Source organism: Dermacentor variabilis, chromosome 4 (assembly GCF_050947875.1).
Source record: "Dermacentor variabilis isolate Ectoservices chromosome 4, ASM5094787v1, whole genome shotgun sequence".
NCBI classification, from domain to species: domain Eukaryota; kingdom Metazoa; phylum Arthropoda; class Arachnida; order Ixodida; family Ixodidae; genus Dermacentor; species Dermacentor variabilis.
In genome coordinates, this window is record NC_134571.1 from 75504307 (window position 1) to 75531802 (window position 27496).

At 47.0% G+C, this 27496-nt stretch overlaps 1 protein-coding gene across 1 annotated transcript; it reads left to right on the plus strand.

Moving 5' to 3' along the window:
- Positions 1–27012, plus strand: LOC142579397 (cytosolic non-specific dipeptidase-like). The gene is made up of 12 exons (XM_075689533.1): positions 1–557; positions 1066–1189; positions 5002–5172; positions 13164–13319; positions 15336–15493; positions 18000–18074; positions 18944–19088; positions 20865–20964; positions 21703–21874; positions 22445–22530; positions 23659–23825; positions 26872–27012. Exons 1-12 carry the CDS (start codon positions 514–516, stop codon positions 26917–26919), a joined length of 1446 nt encoding a protein of 481 aa, XP_075545648.1. The 5' UTR covers positions 1–513; the 3' UTR covers positions 26920–27012.
- Positions 27013–27496: the final 484 nt, after the last annotated feature.

Consider the following 27496-nt stretch of genomic DNA (forward strand, 5'->3'; position numbering starts at 1 on the left):
GATGTTGAACGAAAATTACACGTAAATTTGCTTTCATGGTATAGCAGATGTGTCTTTAACTCAATAACGGTTTCAGTAGCGATCGACTCGTTCTACAGCCTGTAGCATGGTGAAAAAAGAATGTAATGTTACAAGGATATGTTACGTTATTTTTCGCTTCCTTTGATATCCTCAGAATTTTTATTCGTTTTTTTTAAGGCTTAATTCACTTGATCAGAACATTATGGTTTATTCATAATTATCATAATCAGACATGACTATAAATACTTTTTCTAATCTAATCAGATATTGGGCATATCTAATATTTAGTGAAAAACCAACCAGTCAACCGACATTTCTTTAACAGCGAATTCCTAAAGAAAAGGAAGAAGCTCAAACTGCGCGCGCACCCAGAGGTAGTGCTAAAAGAAAAGAAGAACTTGGCTAGGCGCAGCGCTGAAGGCTTGGAGTCGTCATTTGCGCATTGAACACCCTCTCTGACTTCTCGCTGCTGACCTAGAAACCACAAACACAATGGATGACAGCGGCATACCCAAGGAGCTGGCTGCAGTGTTTAGGTGAGGCCGAATATTAGTGTTACGACGATCGGTTACGACGAGCTACCGTAATTATGGCGTCGGTCACGTGCGGTGCGTGCACCCAAGTGAAAATTTTGATTCTGTTTTCTGTTAGTTTCAAGTGGTCAAGTCTAAGCAAAGCACCGTTTCGTGCTCTGAAGCATAAAAAATAGCTGGAATGCCAGTGTATTTCGTTACACATTTTGGGAAGGAATTTCTCGCAATATGTTTCAACGGAAGTTTTAGTGCGGAGCGGATGCGCCTTACGAAATCGCTGGCTGCAATCGTAAATTGCAGCCGGTGCCGTTTGGTTAAAAACTTAATTATTGGAACTCAGCTAATTATTCGATTAAACATTTTGCTTTATCATTTGTATATTGTCCCCCTCTAGAGACTGCCACAGACGATTTTCGGAAATTTTGTATGGTCTAAAAAACTACAGGAGAAACCCCTGGTATGTCCGAGACCTAATTCATTTATGCTTTTGTTAACATGGTGACGTGCACAGGATAATCGACGAAGACAAAGATCAAATGTTGTCCTGGCTGAAGGAGTTGGTTGCTATTCCCACTGTGTCTGCAGAAGTGAGCCACCGCAAAGACATCATGCGCCTCATAGAGCAGACAGAAAAGGTTTGTGCCTACAATGTATAGCTGATCGAAGCAATCGGTATAACCGTTTCCTGCGTGTACGCCAAACACTCTCGGTGTAACGTGACAAACAGATAGTTCTAGCAGAGTGGCGTAATATATAGCTGATCGAAGCAATCAGCATAAACTTTTCTTGCGTGTACACCAAACACTCTCGGTGTAACGTGACAAACAGATAGTTCTAGCATAGTGCCGTAATATATAGCTGATCGAAGCAATCAGCATAAACGTTTCTTGCGTGTACACCAAACACTGTCGGTGTAACGTGACAAAAAGATAGTTCTAGCATAGTGGCGTAATATATAGCTGATCGAGGCAATCAGCATAAACTTTTCTTGCGTGTACACCAAACACTCTCGGTGTAACGTGACAAACAGGTAGTTCTAGCAGAGTGACGCTTACGCTCCATCTCCGCTCTGATTTCACGCGCTCAAGCACTGCACAAAACTGCGTAAACTTCGCGTTTTGGTAAGCGCGTCTTGCCGAGACGAGAACGATGCGCCATCAGTTCGGCTACAAAACGATCAAAAAGCCTAGTGGACGTGCTCTCACGCTCCACTCAATCGGCTTGTGATAGCGACAGAAGCGTTCTATGCTTCGCTGCCGGCATGAGCGTCGCGCGCAAGCGCAAACTCTAGCGTTCTGGCTTAGCGGTTGTGTGCACGGAGCAATTAAAGCATACGTGGTCTGAGCGGAGCGGAACGTAAATGCTCAGATAAACGCGTTTCCGGTATTCCGGTATATACGCAGTGGTGTTTGCGTAATACTGGTATACCGGATGCTAGTAGCCACATATTGTGACACTTCGTCTAACCACGAGGCCTTATAGACACATTTTCGTGTTCTGTGAGTGTTGTCGAAAAAAAAAAAAAAACGAAACATTTAAAAAGGCAACGTGTTCGCGATTACGTCACTGCCGAAAATTTATACCTGCAGCAAAGCTGAATGCACTTCATTACTACAATAAAAGCTCTGTAGTATGATTGATCTCTGTCCCACTAGATGGTGTCACCAAACAATCTGGCATAATACGGCCGCTCGTGTTTACTGCTGCGGTGACCCGGCAGCGTGTTTGACCCGGCAATCGCTACTGCGTGTACCGGAATGCCGTACACGCTAACATATATCACGCCGTCCGTTGTCACATGAGAGTTTTAGCGCGTCCGTAAAAATAACACCTCTCGCGGAATACCGGGTTTCTGGAAGTGTACGGCCGCAACAACGCTGGGTGTGACATCTGGTGACGCATTGTCTAACGAGAGAGCACGTAAATCTAACACTGCAGTGACCTAAATATTCTACTTCAGTGTTGGTGCAAAGCGTTGGTAGCCATGTAATCGCTAATGTGCAGTACTTCTGCGATTTTTTTCGACGATAATCTGACGCGGCATCAAAATTTTTCAAACACATTAAAGTTGGACAAAACGCGACAGGATGTCGCTACCAGCTTTGCTGCTGTAATGATTTTTATTGAGGGGCTTTGCGCAACTGCCGTCCACGGCTCCGGCAGCCCGGTAAACCGCAAACGTAAAGAAGTTTGCGAAAAAACAAACTCTCTACTACGTGGCAGAATGCAAAGCTGCATTCATGCTCTACCATGAAGCATCTGATGTGAGTAAGCATGAGACAGTAACCTCCTCGCGATTTCCACATAGTGAGCCAAAGGCTCGTGTCAGCAATTCATTTTCGAGAGTGGGCTGTGGGCTCCAAAAAGGGAAGGAGGGCTCGCCCATTGTGCGCTACTAATCCTTCCGTGACGCTTCCATTCAGACTGCGTCGTGCGGAAGGCTATCTGAGGCGGACATTGGAAGTGTGCTTCTGTTTTTTTTTTATTTTTCAGTTGGATGACGCAACCTGTAGCTTTCGCTGCACTGCGCGGTGTCGATAAGATAGAGCACCACTACACCCTCCACCCACCCACCATATATGCGATCATCCATTCACCACAGCCACCATCCACCCACTCTACCTATCATAATTACTACCACGCCAACTTGCACGTTAATAACCCAAAGGTTTCGTAGCACATCCTCTCTACAGGGGATGCTGCTGTGATAGTGGTACTTTTATAGCACGCGCCTTCAGGTCCTTGCGCTTCAAGGACTCTGTTATGGCAGTAGTGCTTTTAGGAATTTTTTAGCCTGCGATCAATTTTAGCACATTGCAATTCTTTCACAACGTATCTTTCGCGTCCTTGGCACGCTTCATAGTCATTGTCATAATTTTATTACATGTATTCTAACGTCTTTTAGGCCCCTTTACAGCCCTGTCCCATCCTTTGTTCGTAATTTATAGCTCCGCATTGAACACAGTCACATTGGCCTGGTGCTTTTTGGTCATATTTGGCCCATGCGCCACAAAACACTATACTCATCATCGCTACCACGCCAACACTAATTTCTAGCATGCACACCATATTTTACATCATGTTCAGTACAATTTGTAGCATATCCACCATAAAATTAATGATAGGCAATTCTAAGGTTTTCATTACGATATGCATTACACTATGCACGAAGTCGTAAGAGCTGGTATTTAAAGATATAGGTGTCGCCTTACATCTCAAGTAGATCCCACTATCGATTCTTCTGAAAAAGGTAGCCTCTAAACCACTTCTGAAATAGACAGCATCTAAACCAAGATGTGTCACAATTAATTTTCGTGCATATAATCTCGCACTTCATTGCCGTTCAGCCTGTCTATAATTCTTGTTCATCGTCAGTAAAACGCGCTCGTCGTAAAACAAAGGCAACTGAACAATTTCTGCCTTGCCTGTCAGAACAAGCAGTTCGACTGTACACTGTGCAAATTGCTGAGTATGTATGTTTAAAAGAGTTAATTGCCTAGCTTTCATATTCTTGAATCCGGAAGGGCTGAATGAATCTTGATAGGAAAAAAGTCATTAAGAAATTATATTGCATTAGAAGTTTTCTGTAGGAGCGTCTAAGATACAAAAATAAGTTTTAAATGACAATTTCAAAGGCCTGATCGAGTTCCTGAGGGTATAAAAGCCCATTCGTTTGCCAATTAAGTAATTGCGCACGTGAACCATAGCACGTTTCTGCCTTGAAAAGAGCAGGAGCATAAAGTATCACTTCTGGCAAAGGTTTAGATTTGTTAAATCTGCCTCGCCCGAGCATTGGCGCATACTGTCAACACTGCCGGGTAAGCGACAGCAGGGAGAATTATGGTTGTTTGATGCAAAAAACGCATCTGACCTTTTCGTTGAGTTTCGCTTGCTCAATACATGGCGAAATTTGAAAATTCCAATTTTACACATATACTTTGATACGCGCATCAGAATTATTTGTAACCGTTTTTCACCGCAGTTCATGACCTCTTGATACCGTATCAGGACCTGTATTCACAAAAGGTTCTTACTGGAGAATTATTCGTATACGGGAAAATTTCAGCCAATCCCGATGCTAGATTTATTATTAGCGAAGGCGCCCAGCCAATGGCAAAGAGCACTTACGAATGATCTTTGGGAACTCGGCCCCAGCTCTTTTGAAACTGCTCTTCCTAACTCTCCAAACGAAGTGGACGCTTTTTCGCATGAACAGTCTCTTGCAGTCATTGATAACTGCCATTTGATAGTGGGCTTCCGTAACAGTCTTTCGCTGAATACATCTTGCTCGCTATTAATTCTGCTTGACGTAACTGACGTAACTCTGTTTTTGTGACACACTTTTTCAATACAATTGATTTGCATTTTCATTTGAGCGATGCAAAGTGAGTGGCTAGACTCTGTGGATGCTCCCTTCTTGCCCTTTGCCGTCGCACGTCGCCTGCAGAAGCTGAAGAAACATGGCGTGCACGTCGCTTTGGAGCCTCTGGGTGACCAGAAGCTCTCGGACGGTAGCACGATACCGTACCCTCCTCTGCTTCTGGCCAGCACCAAGCACGACCCCGTGCGGAAGACGCTGTGCGTGTACGGCAACCTGGACGTCCAGCCTGCGCACAAGGTCAGCTATCCACCATCCACTACCGGGTGTCTCGGAGGCGGAACATATTAGGAATCATTGGGTTGTTCCATATGTATGGCGGCGAGTGTGTTGGCTACCTTTCGTTATCCTCGAGCGACCGTCGCACGGCCGATTTAAATCACCTCGGGTTTCGGCAATTTCTGTCCTCAAATTAATTGACATGCCAATGCTGCGGTGTCCTTAACTTTTTTTTTTTTGCTCGCTGCAGCCAGTGGGGTCGTTCGCTTTTTAGACCGAAATGCGAAAATCTCCAAGTAGTGAGTTCTGCTTACGCTGTGATAGGAAAAACTCCATCAATAAGTAAAAAAAAAACGTAATATGAACGCTCAGAATAAACCACTCCGTGCACGGAGACCGAAGAAAGAAATGGTCACAGTGCAGACCTTGCGTTCAAGAATATTAAAGAGAAATTTCAAGTAAATCTGGATTTCTAAGATGCCAAGTTTGCTTCTGGAATAGTAAAACGGTTACTCTTGGCGTGAATAAAGTCTTGCTAAGCCATAAAACAAAACACACTAAAAAAGAAGGCTGGTGGTGACGCGATCTAGAATTCTCTGCACCAGTTCCCGTTGACGTCATGAAATTTGACAGCATCTTGCTTGGGGTCAGCTAATTGCTAATAGATAAAGGAGGATTACATCGTCCTGAAAGCGAGCCAAGCACTCAACATAGCAAGTTTCGAGAACTTTCTATGCGCAAGGACGGCTTAAATATGAGAAAATACTTCGAAATAAGCGACGTCATACCGACATATGGGCGCCACAATTAGGCTGCAAAGTTAAAAAAAAAAGGATATTTTTTCTTCATTCACCCCGCTGTTAATAACATTTTCTCGCAAAATTATTTCGAATAGATTACTGAGAGTGCATTGTTCTAAAACATATTTAAGTGCCACTATTTGGTGTCCGCTTGAATTAGGTGTTCCACTTGATCTGATTGTTTGTCACCGGCTTTCGTTTAATACGGCATGCTCTCTTGATGAGAATGGCGTCGTAGATGTAATGACAGCGTGCTTTCATGCGTATGCCTCTAGAGCAGGTGTTTCGGTGTTTCAATGACGCACCGCATGACGCTCGTGTTGCACAGCGCTTGGCTTTCACCTTCGCAAGTGGCGTGCGCAAACGGCCACCGCAGCGGCGATTCCATTACCTTGTCGATTCCGGAACATTGTGAGTGACGGAAGCTCGCGCGCGCTTGCCAGTGAGTTGACGCAATACGTAGAACGTATTCGAATGCGAGCTCAAAATCGGTATCTATACACAGTGACGACACCGCTACAGTGTTATACGAAGTGATAATTCCTAAGTTTTCCAAGATTCTTAAAAAAATCGCCTGTGGCGGATCGCGTAGTTCTCTTTCTTCGAACTGCCCTTGAACTTGAAGAGGAGGCGGACATTACTAGCACGAGAAATCGAAACATACATTCAAATAACAAAAAATAGCTAACGTCCTAATTAATTACCTTACTGCACATATTGTAACTTGCGGATTGTAGCCGGCGAGATTGCAAGAGGTGTCGATCTACTTGAAAGGAATCTCCATAATGAAATCAGTTTCGAGGTATTTCTCCAAGTGTGGGATGAAATAAGTGAGTGTTCCAGTTACTTATGCACTTCAGTGGGTGAAAAAGCGCTTTGTTGAAATAAACGTAACAGCAGAGCATTTTTGCCGCGAGTTTGATGGCGCATATCTCCAAGCTGGTTTCATTCTGGAAATTCATTCTAAGTGGATACGCCTTGCAAACTCACCGGCTACAAGTCGTAAATTGCCGTATGTAAAGTAATGTGATTAAGAAGGACTGAAAATTTCTTGCTTTGTTGAATAAGTGTTCCTATTTCTTGTGCAAGTAATGTCCGCCTCTCTGAATAATCCAGCTCAAGGACTAGGATTACGTTATCTGCAACAGGCGATTTTTAACAATTCCGGAAAACTTAATTAATCGACAATTACGATACTCCCTAATGCGAAATTTGAGCGAAGCTCTTTGCGTGTTTTGGTTTCGCGATATATTGAGACGAGGAACTTGAGAGAGACATGTAGCAGCATCGGCGGCCTTCGAAAATCTGATATGTGGGGCAAGCGCGTTGGCTTTTATACACGACTCGTCGAAGGTTCCAGTGTAATCGCTGGTGCGGCGTGGCTACCAGAAAGTACTACACAATTCCCGTCGCGCGTACAATCAGAATACAAAACATTCTCAAACCGTGAAAATCGAAACAAGCACGAACGAGACCAAGGAGGAGGAGGAGGAGACAAAGGAGAGGAAAGACAGGGAGGTTAGCCAGTGTAAGTACCGGCTGGCTACCCTGTGCTGGGGAAAGGGGTAAAGGAAATAAAAGGAGAAAGAAGAAGAGGGAAAAAATGGAAAAAAAAGAGAAAATTCACACAGTAACGCGAAACTACGCGCTACAACGTTCAAAGGCGGTCGCACAATTCGCAGTTCCTTAAAAACTTCAACAAAGCCCTTAAGGCCTTGAGTGCCGAAGCCCGTCTGGACCAATGTCCTAGAGCTTTTTCCTCTGTAAAGGGGCGATTGTCCAGTTTTGCGAGAGCGGTCACGAGCACTTTTCTTCGCACTGCGTAACGGGGACAGTCACATAGGAGGTGTTGAATCGTCTCCTCGCAGCCGCAGGTGTCACAAGTAGGGCTGTCGGCCATGCCAATGCGGAATGAATATGAGTTCGTGAATGCCACGCCGAGCCACAGGCGGCACAGAAGTGTTGCTTCCGCTCGTGGTAACCCTGGTGGTAGGCGGAGTTGCAGACGTGGATCCAATTTGTGGAGACGTGCGTTCGTGAAATCACTGGTGTTCCACAGATTCTGCGTAAGCTCGCGGGCGAGGGAACGAAGACTTGTGGCTGCATCTGTTCTTGACAGCGGTATGGGTATAATCTGGGCACCATCATGAGCCGACCGGGCAGCGTCATCCGCACTGTCATTTCCTGAAATTCCACAGTGTCCCGGTATCCACTGGTAGATGATGTTGTGTCCCTTGTTGATTGCGTGATGGTGGAGCAGTCGGATGTCTGCGACTAGGTGCTCATTTGGTCCATGGTTGAAAGGAGACATCAGACACTGAAGAGCTGCCTTTGAGTCACATAAGATGGACCATGAATGTGATGATTTGTGAACTATAAACTCCAGAGCAGCACGGATAGCTGCGAGTTCTGCAGCCGTCGATGACGTAATGTGAGATGTCTTGAACTTTAGGGTGACGCACTCTGCGGGAATCACCACTGCTCCAGCTGAACTATTAGAGGATACAGAACCGTCTGTGTAAACATGGATGCGTCCTCTGTGCTGTTCATGTAGCACTGAAAGCACGGTTTGTTTGAGGGCGAAAGTGGACATCTCCGTTTTCCTTTTGATACCGGGAATAGCAAGAAGAGCCTGGAGTGGATGGAGGCACCACAGCGGTTGAGATGGTCGTGCTGCAGGCGTGAAGTTTGACGGTAAAATTCCATGGTTGGCGGCAATAATCTTGCTAAACGCTGAACGAGGTCGAGCGGCAGGAAGGGAGGCGAGATGATGCGATGGAAGGCGGGCGAAGTGCCTGATATGCATCCTTAAAGTGTCGACTTGAAGATACGTGTCGATGGGGTGGTCATGCGCGATGGCTATTGTTGCTGCCGTGGACGCACATCTGGGAAGTCCAAGGCAAATTCGCAGAGCTTGCGCTTGTACAGATTGGAGGGCACGGAGGTTGGTCTTGCCGGTCCCACCCAGTACAGGTAAGCTATAGCGCAGGAGACCGAGGAACAGTGCGTTATAGAGTTGGAGCATCGCACTCACAGACGCACCCCATGACTTGCCCGCAAGAAATCTGAGCACGTGGGTTATCATGACTAATTTCCTTTTTAGGTAGGATATTTGAGGACTCCAGGAAAGGTCGCGATCTATTATCACTCCTAGAAACCGGTGCGTCTTCTCGTAGGCAATTGGCTGTTTATTAATTCTGATAACGTACGGTTTCATTGCTTTACGCGTGAAAGCGACTATAGAGCACTTCTCGCAGGACAGCTCCAGACCTCGTGCTCGAAGATAACCTGATGTTAGTGTGGCCGCTTTTTGAAGTCTGGCGCGCACCTGAGGACGCGTCGCTCCTGATGACCAAATGCATATATCGTCTGCATAGATCGACACATGGACGGATTCCGGAAGGGTATGGACCAGGTCGATGAGCACCAGGTTAAATAGAGTGGGGCTCAAAACTCCGCCTTGTGGTACGCCTCGGTACGTGTTGCGTTGTGATGACGCACCGTCCTCTGTTTGCACAAAGAATGACCTGTCCTTCAAGAAGCTGGATATCCACCGAAAAACAAGGCCGCCTAGGCCGACCTCACCCAAGGCGTCCAGGATGGCTTGATGGGTTACGTTGTCATATGCGCCTTTGACATCCAGGAACATCGCCGCTGACAGTCTCCTGAGGCTTTTTTCGTGCTGAACAGACGAGACAAGATCTATAACGTTGTCTATAGAAGAGCGTCCGCGTCGAAAGCCTGCCATAGCGTCAGGATATAACCGGTAGTGTTCTAGATACCACTCTAGACGCGTCAGCACCATCCTCTCCATCACCTTTCCTAGACAACTGGCCAGAGCAATGGGACGATAAGACGCCACATCTAGGGGTGATTTACCTGGCTTGAGCAAAGGCACAAGGCGGCTGGACTTCCATGCAGCTGGAACTTCTCCATCACGCCATGAATTATTGTACACGTCTAGAAGTGCATGCCGGGCTGTATGACCGAGGTTTCCAAGAGCTGCGTATGTCACCCCGTCAGGCCCAGGCGATGAAGAACGTCTGCACGCTGCCAACGCCGCCTGCAACTCCTCGATGGAAAACAGATTGTCCATACGAGAATCCCGCGAGATTGGAACATCACGGGGATCACGTATAGCGAACGATGGCGGTAAACCAGCAACTTTGAAACAGAAGTCCTCCGCTACGTCGATCTCTCTGCGACCTTGGTAGAGAGCCAGGCATTTGAAGGGGTGGCGTTGTTGCGGTGATGTTCGAAGACCACGCACTGTTCTCCATATATGTGACAGGGGTTTACGTGGATCAAGGGTATCACAGAAGGTCTTCCATCTTAGAGACTGCAGGGAGTTGATCCGACGCTGGATCTTCTTCTGTATGCGTCTCGCCTCCCGTAGGTCGTAGATGGACTTGGTGCGCCTGTACCTTCTTTCCGCGCGACGGCGGATTGCTCGAAGCCGCTCCAATTCTGCTTCGAATTCAGAAAATTTAGGAATAGGCCTGAAAGATCTTGTGGCTTCTTGAGCAGCAGCGTTAATTAGCTTCTCGATGTTGCCAGGCAGACAGTCCTGGATCTCTTGGCAATTCTTCTCCATGAGCAATGTGTATTTAGGCCAGTCGATGTGATGAAGAACTGTAGTAGAGTGTGACTTGCGTATGCCGTCGATTTTGACATATGTTGGAACGTGGTCACTACCATGCGTTTCGTTGTCCGTGAACCATTTCACACTGGCACTGAGGCATCTTGAAACAAATGTCAAGTCCAGGCAGCTGCTGTATGTCAATCCCCGCAGAAAAGTGGGACTGCCATCATTTAGGCAGCAGAGCTCATGGTCCGACGCGAAGGATAGTACACGTCTGCCTCGACAGTCCATCTTTAAGCTTCCCCATAGCGGATGATGCGCATTGAAGTCGCCGGTAATAACCCATGGTCCAGGTGTCGCTGTTAAAATTGCACCCAGTCGTGCGTTGTCAAATCGACTATTAGGTGAAATGTAGGCACCTATGAGCGTGAGTGCGACGTTCTTGCATTTTATAGTCAAACACACATACTGATTGTCGTCATCAGGTGCCACTGGGTGTAAAACATATGTGAAATCGCATCTGATATAAACGATCACTTTGCTGCGATCGGTACAGGTGGCAGACATGAAAGCTTCATATCCTGATAGGCGGATGGCGCTCTCAACGTTGGGTTCACAAATGACGATGATTGGAAATTTGTTCTTAAAAACAAACGGACGAAAGTCCGAAATACGCGATTTAATGCCTCTGACATTCCATTGGAAGATAGACGCTTCCTTGACCTCTTTAAGGAACGAATGTAGAGGAGCAGCCATGGTGCTTCTCAAGACCGGACAGTACCGGATACAGGGCATCCAGTATTTGAAGTGCGCCTCGAGCCGCCGGAGTGTGTATGGCGGTCAGCAGTGCTCGTAGCGTGTTCATAAGGGCCCTTATCATGGTGACAACTTGTTTGTCGTTGTCTTGGTTGCTGCCAGAAGGTGAAGCATGATTCGGCGAGCGTGCTACATCTTGTCGCTCCGCTGGTGGATCTAGCCGTGGCAATGGCGGCCACTCCTCGCTTGAGGCAATGATATGGGAGACATTCTGCTGAGGAATCTCATTGCTGCTATTGTTAGTTGTATGCAGAAGTTGCTGGACTGTCAGTGGACGCGGTGCATCCTTAGCAATAGCAGTGGGTTTCCTAGATCTCCGGCGACGTGAACGTCGACGTCGCACCTTAGCGGCAGCCTCCCTGTGCGAGGAACCATCCCTGACCATTTGCCTCAAGACTTTCGCCTCATTTTTCACATGTGGGCAATTCTTCGAAGTTGCATCGTGAGAGCCCTGACAATTTGCGCACTTTTGGTTTTCTGCACGACAGGCGTCGGAGCTGTGCGAACCAGAGCACCGTGAGCATACGGCAGCGTTTGTGCAAACCGCACTAACGTGCCCTATCCTTTGACACTTCCTGCACTGAAGCGGCTTTGGCACAAAAGGCCGTACAATGTGTCGGAAGTGACCGACCTTGACGTGGGACGGTAGGCTGTCTCCTTTGAAAGTTAACTTGACACACTGCGAGTTTCCCAGGCGGCGGGCTTGCAATATGGCAATTCCCTCTGTCGCCGGCTTGATGAGTATATGCAGGTCAGCATCGCTTATGGAATTATCTACGTCATACACAACGCCGGCCGTAGAGTCATGATGGTCTTGTTTATAGCAGCGTACGTTGATGCTATCCAGCACCTTAACGTTGCTCAGAATGTCTAGCGCGCTGCGGCTTGTGACATCTATAGCGAGGATGTTCTTACGGCCGTTGATCCTTATATCTTTGATCTGACCCGGAACAAGTGCCTCGAGCGATACAGATGTGGCTTGGCGGTTGATCCGGTTCAGATTGTCGCTAGCAGCCACAGGCACAAATAAAATGGTGAGGTCTGATGGCTTTCGCGTCGGGATCACAGTTGCCTTACTTGTGGAAGGAGACGTCCTGACGAGCCTTCTCTTTGCTTTGTGCTTCGCTACGGGCACGAAGTCGCTGTCATCCGAGGTTTCATCACTGGTCCCTGAGTAGAGCACAGTGTCCTCGCTGTAGGTGTCACTCGGGCGACTAGACCGCTTTCTCGGTGCGGTCGCTGTTGACGTAGAGGGACCAGGAACCTCTCCAGGCGACTCCACGTCCATCGCCGTAGTTAAGGGAGTGGCGTCTCCCACAAAGTAGCTTTAAATTCTCAGCGACAAAAAGGCAGCGTTCCACACAGGACACTTCGTCGTCGTCCAACGAGACCAAACCAAGCAAAGCAAACAAGCGCAAGCGAAAGCTGACGCGAGCAGCTAGACGATAGTACGAAATGAGGGGTCCGGCTGAGGCCACACAGCAGTACGCATCGAGTGCTCGGGCGGGTCCGCACGACACCAGTTTCCCACGCGCGCGCCGCTGAAGGGGCCGCTCTCATTGGTCTCCGCCGTTCGCGGCACACATCTTTCATATCCCGCTCCGCGTTCGCTCTTTCATCTTTCGCTGCGCTCGTTCGCTCGGTTACGCCGCCGACGCCGCCGCCTACGCTGACGCCGACGCTCGCGGCAGGAACGGCTGCGATCTAAAATGATCGCACCGTACATACATACCGCGGAAAACAACGTGTACAAGGCGTCTCTGAAAAGTGTGCTGCTAGTACTTCACAGAAGTCGTTCTTTGGGCTGTCTTTAGGGAGACGGATGGGACACGGAACCATTCCAGCCCGTGGAGAAGGATGGCCGCCTGTTTGGCCGCGGCACCGCGCACAACAAGGGTCCGCTGACCGCCTGCATCTGGGCTCTGTGCGCCTACCTGCAGAGCGCCGGAAGGCCGCCCCTCAACGTCAGGGTGAGTGTAAGGTCTGTCTCGTGACGGGCGGGCATTTGAAGATAAGCTGCGTCGCTTAGCTTTCTTTCTTTCGTAAGATATATGCCTGGTCTCAGTGACAGTCATTTGTGTCTTATAACTTATCAGCGGAAATGATTAGCTTAATATGCCGTTGTGGTTGTGCAGCTAAGAAGTTCATCTGCTGAGCACAAAGTGGAGGGCTTGGTTTTCGGCTGTCGGGCGGCCGTATTTTGATTGCGAAATAATGTAAAAGGGCAGGTGTTGTCGGATTTCAGTACATGGTAAATATACCGAGGTGGCAAAAAATAATGGTAGCTCTTAGAAAAAAGGCGTTCCTGATGAGTTGTAGCTTTAGGACTTGAAAGTTTGATACCTAGATGGTGCGTGACTATACATGGCTAGGACATTGGCGCAATCGTGGCCGCTAAGATGAAGAACCACCAGATGAGAAAAAAAAAAGAAAGAAAAGCGCCTTTATTCGATAAAACAAACAGTGTGTCTGCATCTAATATCTAGCGACCTTGCGGAAGTTGCAGATTGCGCTACAATGTCGCGTCTATGTTGTAACGTACGAATTGTTTATTACGCCCTATACACTTTTTGTGGCAACGCGTTCGATGACTTTGTCGCTGTTGTTCGAAAGCAAGACTAACAACTTTAATAAACAGGTACTTTCTCTGGACGTTTTATGTTTCTGTTCCCTATAGCCATTTTCGTATTGCTTCCTGAAATTCCCGATCTCAACGTACTTCTCTATGCTGTTTTGCCAAATTATTACTTTTTCGTCATTTGTTTTTTTCTTTGCTATTCACTATCTCTTTCATTTTTCTTTTGTCACCTTGTCACCATCTCCAACTTTTGCTGACTTGTTTACGATCAACTCCTCATCTCTTTACATGGCTGAACCGCTTCTCTATTATGTTGAACCAAAGCTACTGTTTTACGAACCTCGCCACTTTGAGGCAGTCCTCAGGCCGTATTTTGTCGTAACTATATTTAAATACGTCTGGGTATCACAAGCTCCACCACGTCTGTACAAAAAATCACTGCTCCTTCCAGTCCGTGAAGATGGTCGAACAGCGAAGCTGTGTTAGTTACACCGAGTGTTGCACCATGCGAGTCAAAATTCGCAAAGCAGGCTATATTGTAAATATTTTGTTTCACCGTTCTTTCACCTCATTTTCGCTTTTGCGTGCTTCGCGTGGTGAGCATTCCCTACGACGACGAGCCCGTTCACGAGCCAACTCTCGCGGACGCTCATGATAGGCTGCTGCTTCCTCAGGAGTACGCACTACTCGTGGTCTTACCATAGTTGTAGCTGGGACGGAATGTGCGGAATCACTAATCCAAAGCTCCGTATATTTGGCGGAAGGCTCACCGCTGGAGATGCGGGCGCTGCAATTGTTGCGCTGCAATGGTTTCGACGATTGGTTGGATTGATTTGACGATTGGCGTGGCTGCAGCTACGCGCTCCTAGTATCGCGTTTCAATCGCTGGGCACTGTTCGTTGGCCGCAAACCGCCAGCATAACATTTGTTTCTTTCGCGGTAGGGTGGAATCAATCGTCCATAAATTCGATGCCAATCTGGCTCGATCGCCGAAAATGCACCGTGCGACAATGTTATAGGATTCGCGTATATATAAGATAGCATTCTCACAGGGGAAAGGGGTCATTCCAACCCCTTTCTCCCTGTGGAGCTCTTCTTTTTCTCTCCCTCCAGGTCATGTGGCCCCTCTTTAGCGAAGTCCGACAACGACGGCATAGGGTCCGCATAAACAGCTTCATTGTAAAATCACGTTCTTTCCATAAACCATTGCTGGTTGGACCAGCTGTATATTGCACCAGGCCTGTAAGGTTCGCTGACTACATATCCTTATTGTAGCAATGCATGGATTCACCTCAGCGGCGAGAAACGCACAATCTTATCTCGCTTCTTTGAGTATATATATAATCGCTCTGGCACTGCATGACTAGCTTGAGACGACGCAGTCTGAGCTGTTTGTCGTTGCACGCAGATGATGATCGACAGCATGCAGGAAGTGGACTCGCAGGGCATCGCCGCTTACCTCAAGTCGAGCAAGAAGAGCGAGCTGCTGGATGGAATCGACTACGTGTGCATCTCGGACGGCGTCTGGTTGCGTCCGAAGACGCCGTGCCTCACCTACGCACTCCGGTGAGGCTGGCATTGCGTGCATCATCGGATCTATGCAGGAGATCGGGAAACACTAACTAACTAACTAAATAAATAAATAAATAAATAAATAAATAAATAAATAAATAAATAAATAGAGGGAGGAAGGGAGAAAGCCTTAGAAGCAGCTAGTCTTTGACTCGTGTAAATACAGGCACTGATGCTTTCCGTTGTACAAATAAAACATGCAGATGGAACCCGCATGTTGGAATATGAGAAGCGAAGCTTTCGTGTAGCGGTTGAATAAATGCCATGAACCTGGTCGTATTCTGCGCAGCGTTTTGCACCGTGGCGATTACCTGTATGCCAGTGAAGACGGCAAAATGCTGAGACCGCCACCACGTCACCCACGGGGCTGCGCATTGTTTATACTGCCTCCGGGATTGGCAACTTTTGCTTTGGCGCTGCATCCCGGCTCGGCGCGTCAACTAGGGTGGGCCGATCCTGGAGACGGTGCAATAGTAAACTGCACTTTACTTTGCGAAAGACCGACTAAGCAGGCGCGCCGAACTACGAACCCTAGGAAATTAGACATAGAAAGGTCTCCTTCAGTAAAGGAATCGTGCTCTTGATGGCGTATATTTGTTGCAATGGAAATATTTAGGCGTCATTTGTTTTATCACTGCGTGATTCCGTACACAACAATGTGAGCAGCCAGGACACTCGTAAGGGTTGTAAATTGGTACTGCTGTCTCGAGCATGATCTATTCGGCAAGAGCGCAGCACGTACCCAGAGGGCCACGGGCAGGAAGGTCGGAGAATTCGAAAGGAAAGCGTCGCTTAAAGAAGCAGTCATTGCGAAACAAAAGGAAAAAAACCAAATGTTGTTTCGGTGGTTCGGCTAGAGCACAGCACTGGACTTTGTTCAGCTGATGCTCTCAACATTCAAGAAAAGGCGAGTCAAATCGCGGTTGACATCTAAGAAAAACAAGGTCCTCATGGGCGCATTACTGTATATCATTTTGTTAGTTTAGACTGCACTGCCTCCGGGACCGGCCCACATATTTTGGAAAGTACTGCCGCCGATTCCGATTTCAGCACTTCTGATTTCGGTTTTAGTCGCGTGCAGTTTGAACGAGCGCATCTGGATATAATTGTGGCCATGCTTCCTTGATTGCGCATTATTACTGCTCCGTATACATAGCTCTACGCTAGCCTGGTGCGTCTTTTTCGTTACGAGCTTCATTTTGTCGCCTTTTCCGTTGTCTTACGTGCATTATAGGCGGCCTCAAATTGCCGTATTTTGATGGAAGCGGTCAGAAAGTGGCAGCCAGATACACAGATCCGACGAACCCAAATCAATCTAATGTCTTTGAAGAAGTACTTGTCTTCAAAAAGGCAAAGGCACAATTTTCGACTGTTCGGGCGACCGGCATTATAGAAAGGCGCTCGCGTGAAAATGGACAGAGAATTCTGAAACTAAATAAGTCGTTTGTGTTTCCGTGTCATAATTAACACGCGTGGGTAACAGACAAGTAGCGGTGCACTCCATGACGCGAAAATGTTAAACTCACTGCGAGGTTAAATAAAGTGAGTGTAGTTGCGACACTACGGCATCGGACCAATCGACTGACGCGACATTTAACCTGGAACCGAATTCACGAGTTTTTTTTTTCTTTTTGGTAAGCGCTCTTTGCCACTGACTGGCCGCCTTCGGTTATGATATGTCCAGAATTTTATCTGCCGAACAACTCCAGCGTAAGAGATTTTTTGGGGAACTTGGGCTTTTACTCCTCGGAAATTAAAATTGAAAGTTATTGATGAAAGCATCGGAACCCGTAATCACAGGACGTTCGTAAGCTACAGTATTTTGTAAGGAACGGCCTCGGCCAATCGTGAAGGCCGAGAGGACCGGCCAGTGACACAGTTTCTGCGAACTAAGCGCTCTGCTGATTTGACCTACAGCAAATTTCCATCGATCTTGCCCTGCCTGAATTCATACATGTGTTTGTTGCTTCAAAAGGAACCCCTTGGAGAATTCAAGATCTTGACGTCGGGAACTAATAATGGTATAATTCGGTCGTACTGTGAAATACACAGAAGCTTCAAGTGTACGACTGTGTTCCACGTCTGAAGTGAGCGGAGAGTATTTGCTGACGCGGTAGTCGTACCGCTAGCCGCCGCCAACAACTGGTGCACAGTTTTGTGCGTACCTAGCTGGTAAGCATCACATGCCTGTACTGGGCGGTAAGTACCGACGTTTACAAGCTCAGGCGCGCTCTATAAACGCTTACACCAGCTGAACGGATCGATCGAATCTACCAAATCTCCAAAAATTCAAAATAAAAAAAGAAATATGAGCCACAAACACTGATGAGAAAAAAATAAGAAAAAACGCGAACTCTTAGGTCGTTCGAAAGTTTTTTTCACTCAGTTACAAAAGCGCCTCACCTATACACACTCAAAATGTAATATCTTGTTTGCGCAGTTGTTCGAAGGACACAAACTTGAAGCCGCATTGACTCTTGTCACTGGTTTCTTTTCTCAGGGGCATATGCCATTTCCAAGTTGAAGTGACTTGCGCCGATTCGGACCTTCATTCTGGAGTCTACGGTGGAACAGCGTAAGATGTTCATTGGTCCGTGCGATGAATGCTGCAGCGTACACGCATGAAATTCGATCAGCTGTAGTAGAATCAAAATAATCGTATAATTTTTCTGCGCTAGGCTGCGTCACTTCTAGCGTGCTAGTTCATTAAAGATGCACCTCAGTTTGATTTGAAGAAACGTTAGAGATTTCAAATCAGACGAGTACATGGAATTTGAGACTGCTAATGACGAAATGATGTTTCTCAATACTAGGCCAGCTTTCATGTACACATCTAATTTATTGCTTGCTGTACACTTCAAGAAATCGCAAGCTTCATGTTTATTTGCGTGACCGACTCATACGTTGCATGTGAGCGCGCGCGTTCCTAACATCTTAGCGGCATGCATTAGCGATCTGCGGCGATAGATGTGGTGCTTCTGAAGAGTGGCTGCGGGTTCCACGAAAAGTGAAGTACACATATATAAAGTAAAATATGTGCAACTGCTGTGTCATTAGTACCGATGAGATTTTAGCGTGGGATTTGTCGTTTGGCTGCCTTGACTCATTAGTTAAAGTACTTTAACGTAGCATCGAACCGAGTACGACGGATAGCGTTAATTCCTCGGTATTGTGGTTAGTTTGAATCGCGGTTGTGTAGGGGCGTTGCACGTACAGTAACAATATTTTTATCTTCTCTGCATTCTCCTTAACATCAAGTTCGCGTTTGCCCGGTAAAAGGTGCGAGAGCGTGGGTAGGCGAGAGGTGCCCCATAAAGCACCGAAAAATGATTCTTACGGTTCTGGACTTTCTTGGACACTTAAACCAATTGCGTGCGTCCTGTAGCACCCGTTGTGTGCATAGTACATGCCATATACGCAACCCGTGATTTTTTTACCCGGCAGCATCGAAGCGATGCCCGACCTGATGTACCTGCTCAACAGCTTGACTGACTCCGAGGGGCGAATCAAGGTGCCTGGCATCTATGACGAAGTGCTGCCCTTGACGCATGAGGAGCGCAAGGTGTACGAGGGCATCAATTTCGACCTTGTAAGCGGTGATCAGCATTAGCAAAGCGTACGAGTTCATCGAGTTCTACTTTGTATGCCGTGACGAGCATTAGCAATGTATACGAGGGCATTGATTTCAACATTGTAGGCGAGGATCAGCCTTGTAAGCGGTGACCAGCATTACCAAGGTGTACGAGGGCATCGAGTTCGACCTTGTAAGTCGTGATCAGTATTAGCAAGGTGTATGGGGGCATCGATTTTGACCTTGTAGGCGGGGATCAGCCTTCTAATAGTGATGAGCATTAGCAAGGTGTACGAGTGCATCGATTGCAAATTTGTAAGCGGTGATCAGCATTAGCAAGGTGTATGAGGGCATCAATTATGACCGTGTAAGCGGTGATCAGCATTAGCAAGGTGTACGAGGGCATCAAGTTCGACCTCGTAAGTGGGGATAAGCCTTAGCAGGGAGTACGAGCGCATCCACTTCAACCGTGTAAATGGTCATCAGCATTAAGATAAGCTTTACAGTGTCCTCGTTGAGCACCGTGGTGAGGATTGCGACCAGGGTTCAAAGGACTATAAACCATTGTCTTAAAACTAAATGCACGCTCAGAATCATCCTAATTTTATCGAAGATATATGTATATATCTAACGAGGCAAGGTTGATAACGACTCGTTTGCTGGCTTGCAATAAGTGTCTTGTCTGGTTAAGCAACATAGAAATTTTCTATTGCTCTATGTTTATTATGAGCCTCCTTTTTTTGCTAGAGCAGGAAGAATAAGCAAACCTGAGAGACTGGTTTTTTTTTTTGTGAATGACAATCATATGAAGATACAGGAAGTGAGAGGCGCTGACTAACGCTGCCACAGCTAATCTTGTACTCAACATGTTCAACAAAATGCACGGGAGGATGTCCGCCACGGTGGACTAGTTGATAAAGCACAGGTGCTGGTAATGCGGAAGGTCTAAGCTCGGCTCCCATATACCCTGAGTTATCTTTTTGTCAATTTTCATTTCCTTTAACCTTAGTATGTCTACATTTCAAATAAAACGTAACAATTCATTTCCCCGATGCTTTCACTAGCTTCATTTCCTGTTTCGGCTATTGTTAGGGAACGGCGCATTGTGTCTCTGCCACTTCTGATCGTCACTTCGTAGCGCTGAAAATCGTGAAAGCTTTCCAGCAATACCACTCAGATTTATTGTCTTTATCGTTTGGGGCATATTTGGCACCTTAGAAATTGTTACGTGCGCCTGAATTCAATGTGCCTGGATCCAGGTGGTAGGTATACAATTCAGTAAAAAAGAAGAAAAAGACGATCTGTGAATTGTACCGTAGCTTACGATTCTTTTTTTTATGATAACCACAAAGTCAAACACAAATCTGTTGAATCAGTTGAGCAATGAAGCTATTAGTATAGTTAGCAGCGTAGTTTTACTTTCTGAACGCCACGGCTGACAAGACGCAGCAGTGTTCTAAAAAGGCACGTGACCTGTACGTGGCTTGGTTGCTCCTATATTTGACGGACGAGAGGCTACAGATAAAAGTGAATATAATAGGCACCTTCATAAGAAAAAAAGAAATGGCGCACCACAGTGGGGTTAGGGTTAACTTGTCTACAGAAATGACGAAGCAAAACCCAAGAAAATTAAAACCATTGAGGGAATAATTTGATAGGGGTACAATGTCAACAAATTGAAGAAATGGAACAAAAATTAAGAATGGGAAGGGTAACAGCCGGGGACCACTTGACGTGTATTTTCCTTTTCAGTAGTCTTCATCTATATGCTTACGCTAATGGGAACCTTTGCAGGAAGCGTACAGAAAGGAGTTGGGCGTCTCCAGGCTAGCCGTTGCCGACAAGGTGGAATTACTGATGCGTCGGTGGCGGTATCCTTCGCTCTCTATCCACGGTGAGAAAAAACCGCCTACGTCCTCGAAATTTTGCGCCGTAGAAGTGACTCGAAGAACATGCGGATTCCGTTAGATGTCGAAACTGTGCACACACTTTCATGGGATACGACGCCAATGATCTGGCCGAGAGGTTTTCATGTCTTGCTGTAGAGGAGCTGCCCGTTAAGTTTTCTTTTTTCATATAACTGGCGACCTAAAGTATACGCACTCGCAAGAGCTACACGGAGGGGTTTCTTTTCTTTTTTTTTCATTTGTGTATGATGAAAAACGCAGTTTGTATTTCGAACTCAGGGCGTCTCCAAGTGCACCGATATGCGCACTGTGTGCGCTTTGTGCTCGCACTACGAGCGCGCCGCTACTTTCGGCTGTCTCAAATAGTAGGGACGATGGCGTCACGTCCTTGCAACAAAGGGATTCCCTTCGATAGCGTTGAAAAATTTGATCCGCCGTCTTCCACTTACGGCCCATCTTAGAGCCCGTGTGCACCATTTTCCGACACCGCCAATCAACCTTCGAAACCAGGTCGACACTGCAGCGCCACGCCCTCTTGTGATATTAGCAATAATGGAATGTGTTAAATCAGCTGGTAGTACTTATAGATATGTCGGCAGTAGCATCAACACGTACTCTTATTTGGCGTAGAGCCACGTCTTGCCGAGAAAAGCGAACGTGCTCTCCTCTGAAGCCACTGCTGCTGGAACGCGCGCATTGGAAATGCCACATGTCGATCGGTGCAGGCGTCGAGGGTGCCCACTGGTCGGCCGGCGACAAGGCTGTCATACCAGCCCGGGTGGTGGGCAAGTTCTCCATACGCACCGTGCCAAACCAGAGGGTGCAGAAGGTGCGCGAGTGCGTCGAGAAGCACCTGCAGGTCCAGTTCACCAAGCGGGGCAGCCCCAACCAAGTCAGGTGAGTCGCGCGAAATTGGGCGTGGTTCTTTGTTGCCAATCTCCTTCAGGATCACCAAGTGAACGGTACTGGTCATTAATATAGTAGTTCAGCGAAAATTATATCGTATGACGATATGCCAGCTGACAACAAATGTCGAAGGAAACTTTTGCGGTGGTTTCGTATAGAAACTCCTTGGACGCAAAGGTGTGCGCCAAAAGTTGGCCCTTCACGCATCTGAACAATGTGGCAGCGCAAATGTGTGTAGTGACGGAAATTAGATAGAACAGCTATCATGGACGGAAGCAGGGTTACAACTGGTACTAAAGAAATAAAGGAACAAGTGGATCGAGCCTGTGTAGCGAAAAGTCTCCAAGAAAGCCAGGTTCTAGGCACATTTGTTGGTTTATATGCCGGAAATATGCGTCTTTTTTGCATTTGTACAATATGCGGGCTCAAGCTGCGGCATTTATCGCCATGACTCACACTCCTATAAACTACAGGGTAGCCTTGGGAAAACCTAAATAACGTAGCATTGCGTATAGCCTGTTGCCATATCGATGTCCTCACCCACGTAACGTGATGTTTCAGGGTATTCATGACGCACTGTGCCGAGCCTTGGATCACAGATCCCAGTGGACCGAACTTTCAAGCCGCCGAAGCCGCCATGAAACACGGTACGTCGGTGATGAATTGCTTAATTTAGTAAATAACGAAGCACTTCAATAATAATTGCTTTTTTGAGGCTAATTCATAATGATGTGGCAAATGCAGTAAATGTCAGAAGCGACTTGTCTGAATAACATAAGCACATTTAAAGTTGTTGTTTTCTTTACTTGTTTTGTATGTCTCATAAGAGTAGGCAGCACAGTATAGCAGATAGCGTTAGTTGTGATCCATTGGATACAGAAGTCTCGTGGTTCGCAGTATAGGGTGAATCGTCGTTTCGTATTAACTGCAGGGCATTCCGCATAACCCACCGTGACGTTTTGGGACGTTTAATTTTCAAAAACGTATATTTAAACTTCATCCTCTCCTCATCTAACGCAGCTATGCTCATCTTCTTTGAAGTTATTCAGGAAGCGAACGTCAGTGTAAATAGAAAAGAAAGAAAAGTACAAGATAATCAGGTGAAGCGCAGCATTGGCTCAAAAAGTTGAAAATGTTGATGCCTTTCCTGCAGGACATCTGTATTTAGCAGAGAACGCGAGTTCTTGCAGGCTTTCACAGGGAAGTGCGAAATCGGAATAAAGAGACGCTCAGAGAATGCACATATGACGGATCTTCGGAGGGCAACTGCTCAATCCCAAAACATATATTCCCGTGACACCGCTAGTTCCCAACAGCAATTACATTTGTTGCTTTTAATTAGCAATTTCGCTCAAGCTGTGCTCATCGACGCCGCCTTCCAGTTTTTTTTTTTTTTTTCGAACTCTTCCGAACTTTCCTAGTCGTGGTTGCTACTGTTTTGCCGAGCAACTCACGCTTATGCGTGCACGATGGTAATCGAACCTAGGTGCCCCAGCGCAGCAGCCCGATGCATCAACCATCTGACCACATTCGCACGCATACTTCTCCTGTGCCGACGCCAATTAGCTCATTAGGATGATCGCCACGTGTGTCGCATTGCTCAGCACGAGTGCTCGACAGCGCACGCGCGCCAGTTTCCTTTATGCTAAAAGCGCAGAAATGAAATGGGCAAATTTATAGCATTTGCTTAACCGCCTGGCGAAAGCTTAGCTGTATGTACGTAGATTCTAAAATGTGCGTTGGTTATGCATCTCTCTCTCTCTCCTGCGGAACAGCGTACGGCGTGGTGCCCGATAAGACCCGCGGTGGCTTCACGGTGGGCCCGGCGAAGCTTATCCAGGACAATGTCTGCCGGGACGTGCTGGTCATGTCCATCAACCCGCCCGGCTGCGGGTTCCACTCGCAGAACGAGAGCGTCCGCGTCGCCGATCTCGTCTCCGCGGTGCGCCCTCTATATTTTCTTTCTCGTTTAATTCTGGAGTTTTACGTGCCAAAACCCCGCTGTGATTGAGACAAAGCGTAGTGGCGGACTTCGGGTTAGTTTCGACCACTTGGGGGTTCTTTAACGGGCACCCTGTGCACGGTATACACGGGTACTTCCGCGTATCGCCCCCGCCGAAATGTGGCCGCCGCGGCCGGGATCCGATCCCGCAACCGCGGGCTTAGCAGCGCAACACCATAGTCACTACGCCACCACGACGAGCCTCGTTTCTTTCTGTTGTTTCGTTGTTGTCAGAACGCCATAAGCGACAAGATATATTAAAAGGCCGAGACCTTTCTCCAGGATAAAGTCCAGGAGCGCCCGGTGAATAGGAGACCATGCTAAGAGATTTTTTAGGAATACCGCAGTTTTCTAAACCTGCACATTGGCATTGTTAATATGGTAAGCTGCAACGCATGCTTGTTTACTTCAGCACGGAGGACAGCTGAAGCGTAAATTAATTACGGTGAATGAGAAGAGCGCTTGTTTGCAGTCCTTGGGAACGGCCATATATAAAGCGCTCGTGTTCACCCAGCGCTGAGCATGAACGGTTGGCAATATTTGGGATAGCTTCCGTTGGAGGGTGCATGCTCGTCTTCATTGTCGCCACTAAGGACGAAAGCTTTTATTGGCCAGCTTCCTCGTACACGAGAACTTAGCACGCTTACGAGCATATAAACAAAAGGTGGTAAAAAAATCACCGCCCAAGCACAGAACTCCTCACAGATGGTTAACCAGCGAAGCTGAAATGTGCGGCGCCACTGTTTATCACGGGGTTAATCCCGACGGTTGCTTAAACGACGGCTAGGTAGGCTGCCGGATCCTCGGTGCGCAATTGCTGCTTGCGCTCAGCTGCACGAGCTTGTTCTTGTGCTTGGGCTGCAGCATCGGCACGGCGTAGACGAGCTCGTTCCCGGTTCTGCTCGCGGCGTTGCTTATCAAAAGCTACTTGCTCCTCAGGAGTACGTGTGACGCGTGGCCTACCCATTTCGGAGCCTGAGAGAAACTGCTGCGCGCGCATTCGTCTGCGTCGGGGAGCAACGACGTCACTACTGGCGCAGCCAAATGCGCGCCTCTCTTTCTCTTTCTTTCTTGCGCATGCGCATGGGGTTACGCCGGACGAGTTTTCGGCGTACAGGCGACAGACGGACGGATGGGCACATCGGCTAGCCATATACAGCTTCACTGTAAAAAGGGGCGAACTATGACTGTCTTTATTGAACGGGCAAGCTCGGAGCTACAGTGTACTGTGCTGAATCCGGCCGCCTTGGCATTTTCTACAGTGTGCTCATTGTTGACGTATGGAGATGCTTCATGGACGACTAAATGGCGGCTTTTTTTGCGGCTGCTTTCTCATTGTACTGGCAACCGCACCACTGGTGACCTACCGTCGTTTCCTTTCATCGTCTTTGCGCTGCTTGCGTACTTATGTCGAATCAACTATTCAAGGTATCGACGTTGCCCATTTTTTTACTTGTAACACTTAAAAAAAAGACGCCTACAAAGTTTACTCGAGTTACGTCACTATAAACTAAATTATCTGTCCAGGCGGACATCATTTGCAGGAACAATCAGTGCATTCCATCCACAAATTATGCTAATTACATGAATTGCTTACTTAGTTAAAACTTCAAAGCAGGTATCTGTGTTAGAAAGTTGAAGGGAATCGCCATATAATAGTCTAGCTGCGTATTGCTATATTTCGAAACGTCTATAAATAACTGGCCGTTAAATTAATTCAATTTTACTGATTACGCGCGCGGCACCACGAATCGCGGTGCTCCGTCCAACTTCTCTGTGGCGCAGAACTTAAGGGCGACGTAAAAGAAAGCTGCTTTCCCCCTTTCCTTTTTCCACGCGCTTAGTCCGATTGACGATTTGCGCAACTCCATATTGGACGCGTAGTCACCTCAGCAGCAAGGGCGAGACGGACCACTATACCACGTAGTATGGCGATGCTTTACCTTTAAGCGCCCTACTACGTCACAGAGGGGTTACAATGCTAGTCATGCTTCGCGGTGTCGGGCGCATAATAAGGAATATCGAACGAATAACGCGACGGCCGGTTATTTCGGTTCGCATGGCTGTTTTGAAATGAAGTAACCCGTAGCTAGTATTTTCTGTGACTATTCCCTTCAACTTCCAGTATGAGCATATGTGTTTTATAGTTTTATCTAGGTAAGTAAATAATGTAACTGGTTTAGTTATTGAATGAATTGCTTTACCTTAAATGATGTTCACCATGACAGGTAATTCATCGGTTTAGCGATGTGATTCGAGTAAATTTCGTAGGCTTTCTGAAACAGAAAGTGTTCTGTATACAGGATGTCCCAGCTATCATGCACCAATTTAAAGCATGCAAATGCCACGTCGCTGGACAGAACCAAGCTAATGTTGTTTGCCGTCACTTGGAGATACTCAGATTATTTTTTACATTCCGCCTAATTACATAATTAGTCTTAAATAAATAATCAATTCCTCAAGTAATATAATTAGATGAAAAGTGTCACTGAGAAAATTGTAGAGCAGCACGAAAAACTACCGATACAGGTTTCTCTTGCTCAAAGCGTGCTACATAGAAGTGTTTTTTCGAGAACGAAAGAAGCTCGCGTATACACGCAATATTGTCGCGCGGCGGGCCGCTCGATGTAATTTCGCGTGTATTCGCGGGCTTCTTTCACGGTCGGAAAAGCACTTTTATCTGAGGCGGTGGTAGTGTTCTTCGTGAAAGGCGATAGTAGTGTAGGATGTGCGTGTATGCTAACGATATGGTAATGTTAATGGCAATGGAAAAGACGTACCGCCCCAAGCCAAAGGAAGTGTTGCCCCAGCGCACTTGTCTACGTAAAGCGTGGGAGCCAGCCGAGTGGCGTAAGTGCTCTGAACCTGTGACCGTGGACCAAGGAAGTAGACCGTTGCGTAACAACCCGGTACGCCCGACATTTTGTTGACTTTAGAAGTGGCAAATTTTAAACGAGCCTTCGTTCTTGCACTATTTTATTTTCAGGCGAAGCTGTTCGCTGCATACATGCACGAGCTGTCCAAGCTGAAGTAGCGAGCCGGCCGGAAGAAAGAATGGCCCGTCATCTGGGACCACTGCAGTGCGACGTACTTGGACGCGTGTTATTCCTGGGTGCTGGAGGCCCTATTTCAAGCGGCCGTTTTGTCTACAAGCTCGTGGAATTAAGAACCGTGGTGACGCAGTCATGTTAAGAAACTGTCTTTGCAGGAGAAGCGAATTTTTTTATTTGTGCACGGCATTTTTAATTTTCTGTGTGCGCGCGTATTCTGCACTGCCTTTGAGTAGATAGGGTTCGTGTGGCTGAGAAAACACAGATAGAAGAAAATATTTTGCTTCAATTACAACTTTTCATTACGTCCCTCTGACAGGTGTGCCATTACAGGCATGAATCTACATGTTCCCGTCTACTCGCCTGGCGCAGAGATTGAATTTAGAAACGGCGCCGTTTTACATCGGGCTATAAATGAAATGTTGCGTTTGTGTGCTTCACCACTATATTCCATTGGCTCAAGGTAGCCAAGAGGACGACTCTTGTGAGCTTTAGTTTTTGCAGGTTCAGAAGTGCAGTCACAAAATGAAAGCAGCAACGCGATCACTTCTTTAGACGGTA

Bases quoted from the DNA above. Each gene is read 5' to 3' on its own strand.
- LOC142579397 (XM_075689533.1), top strand. From the start codon at position 514: ATGGATGACAGCGGCATACCCAAGGAGCTGGCTGCAGTGTTTAG. The intron at 5,173-13,163 runs GTCAGCTATCCA...GGCTGTCTTTAG, and splicing joins ACGTCCAGCCTGCGCACAAG to GGAGACGGATGGGACACGGA. The intron at 21,875-22,444 runs GTGAGTCGCGCG...GTGATGTTTCAG, and splicing joins GGCAGCCCCAACCAAGTCAG to GGTATTCATGACGCACTGTG.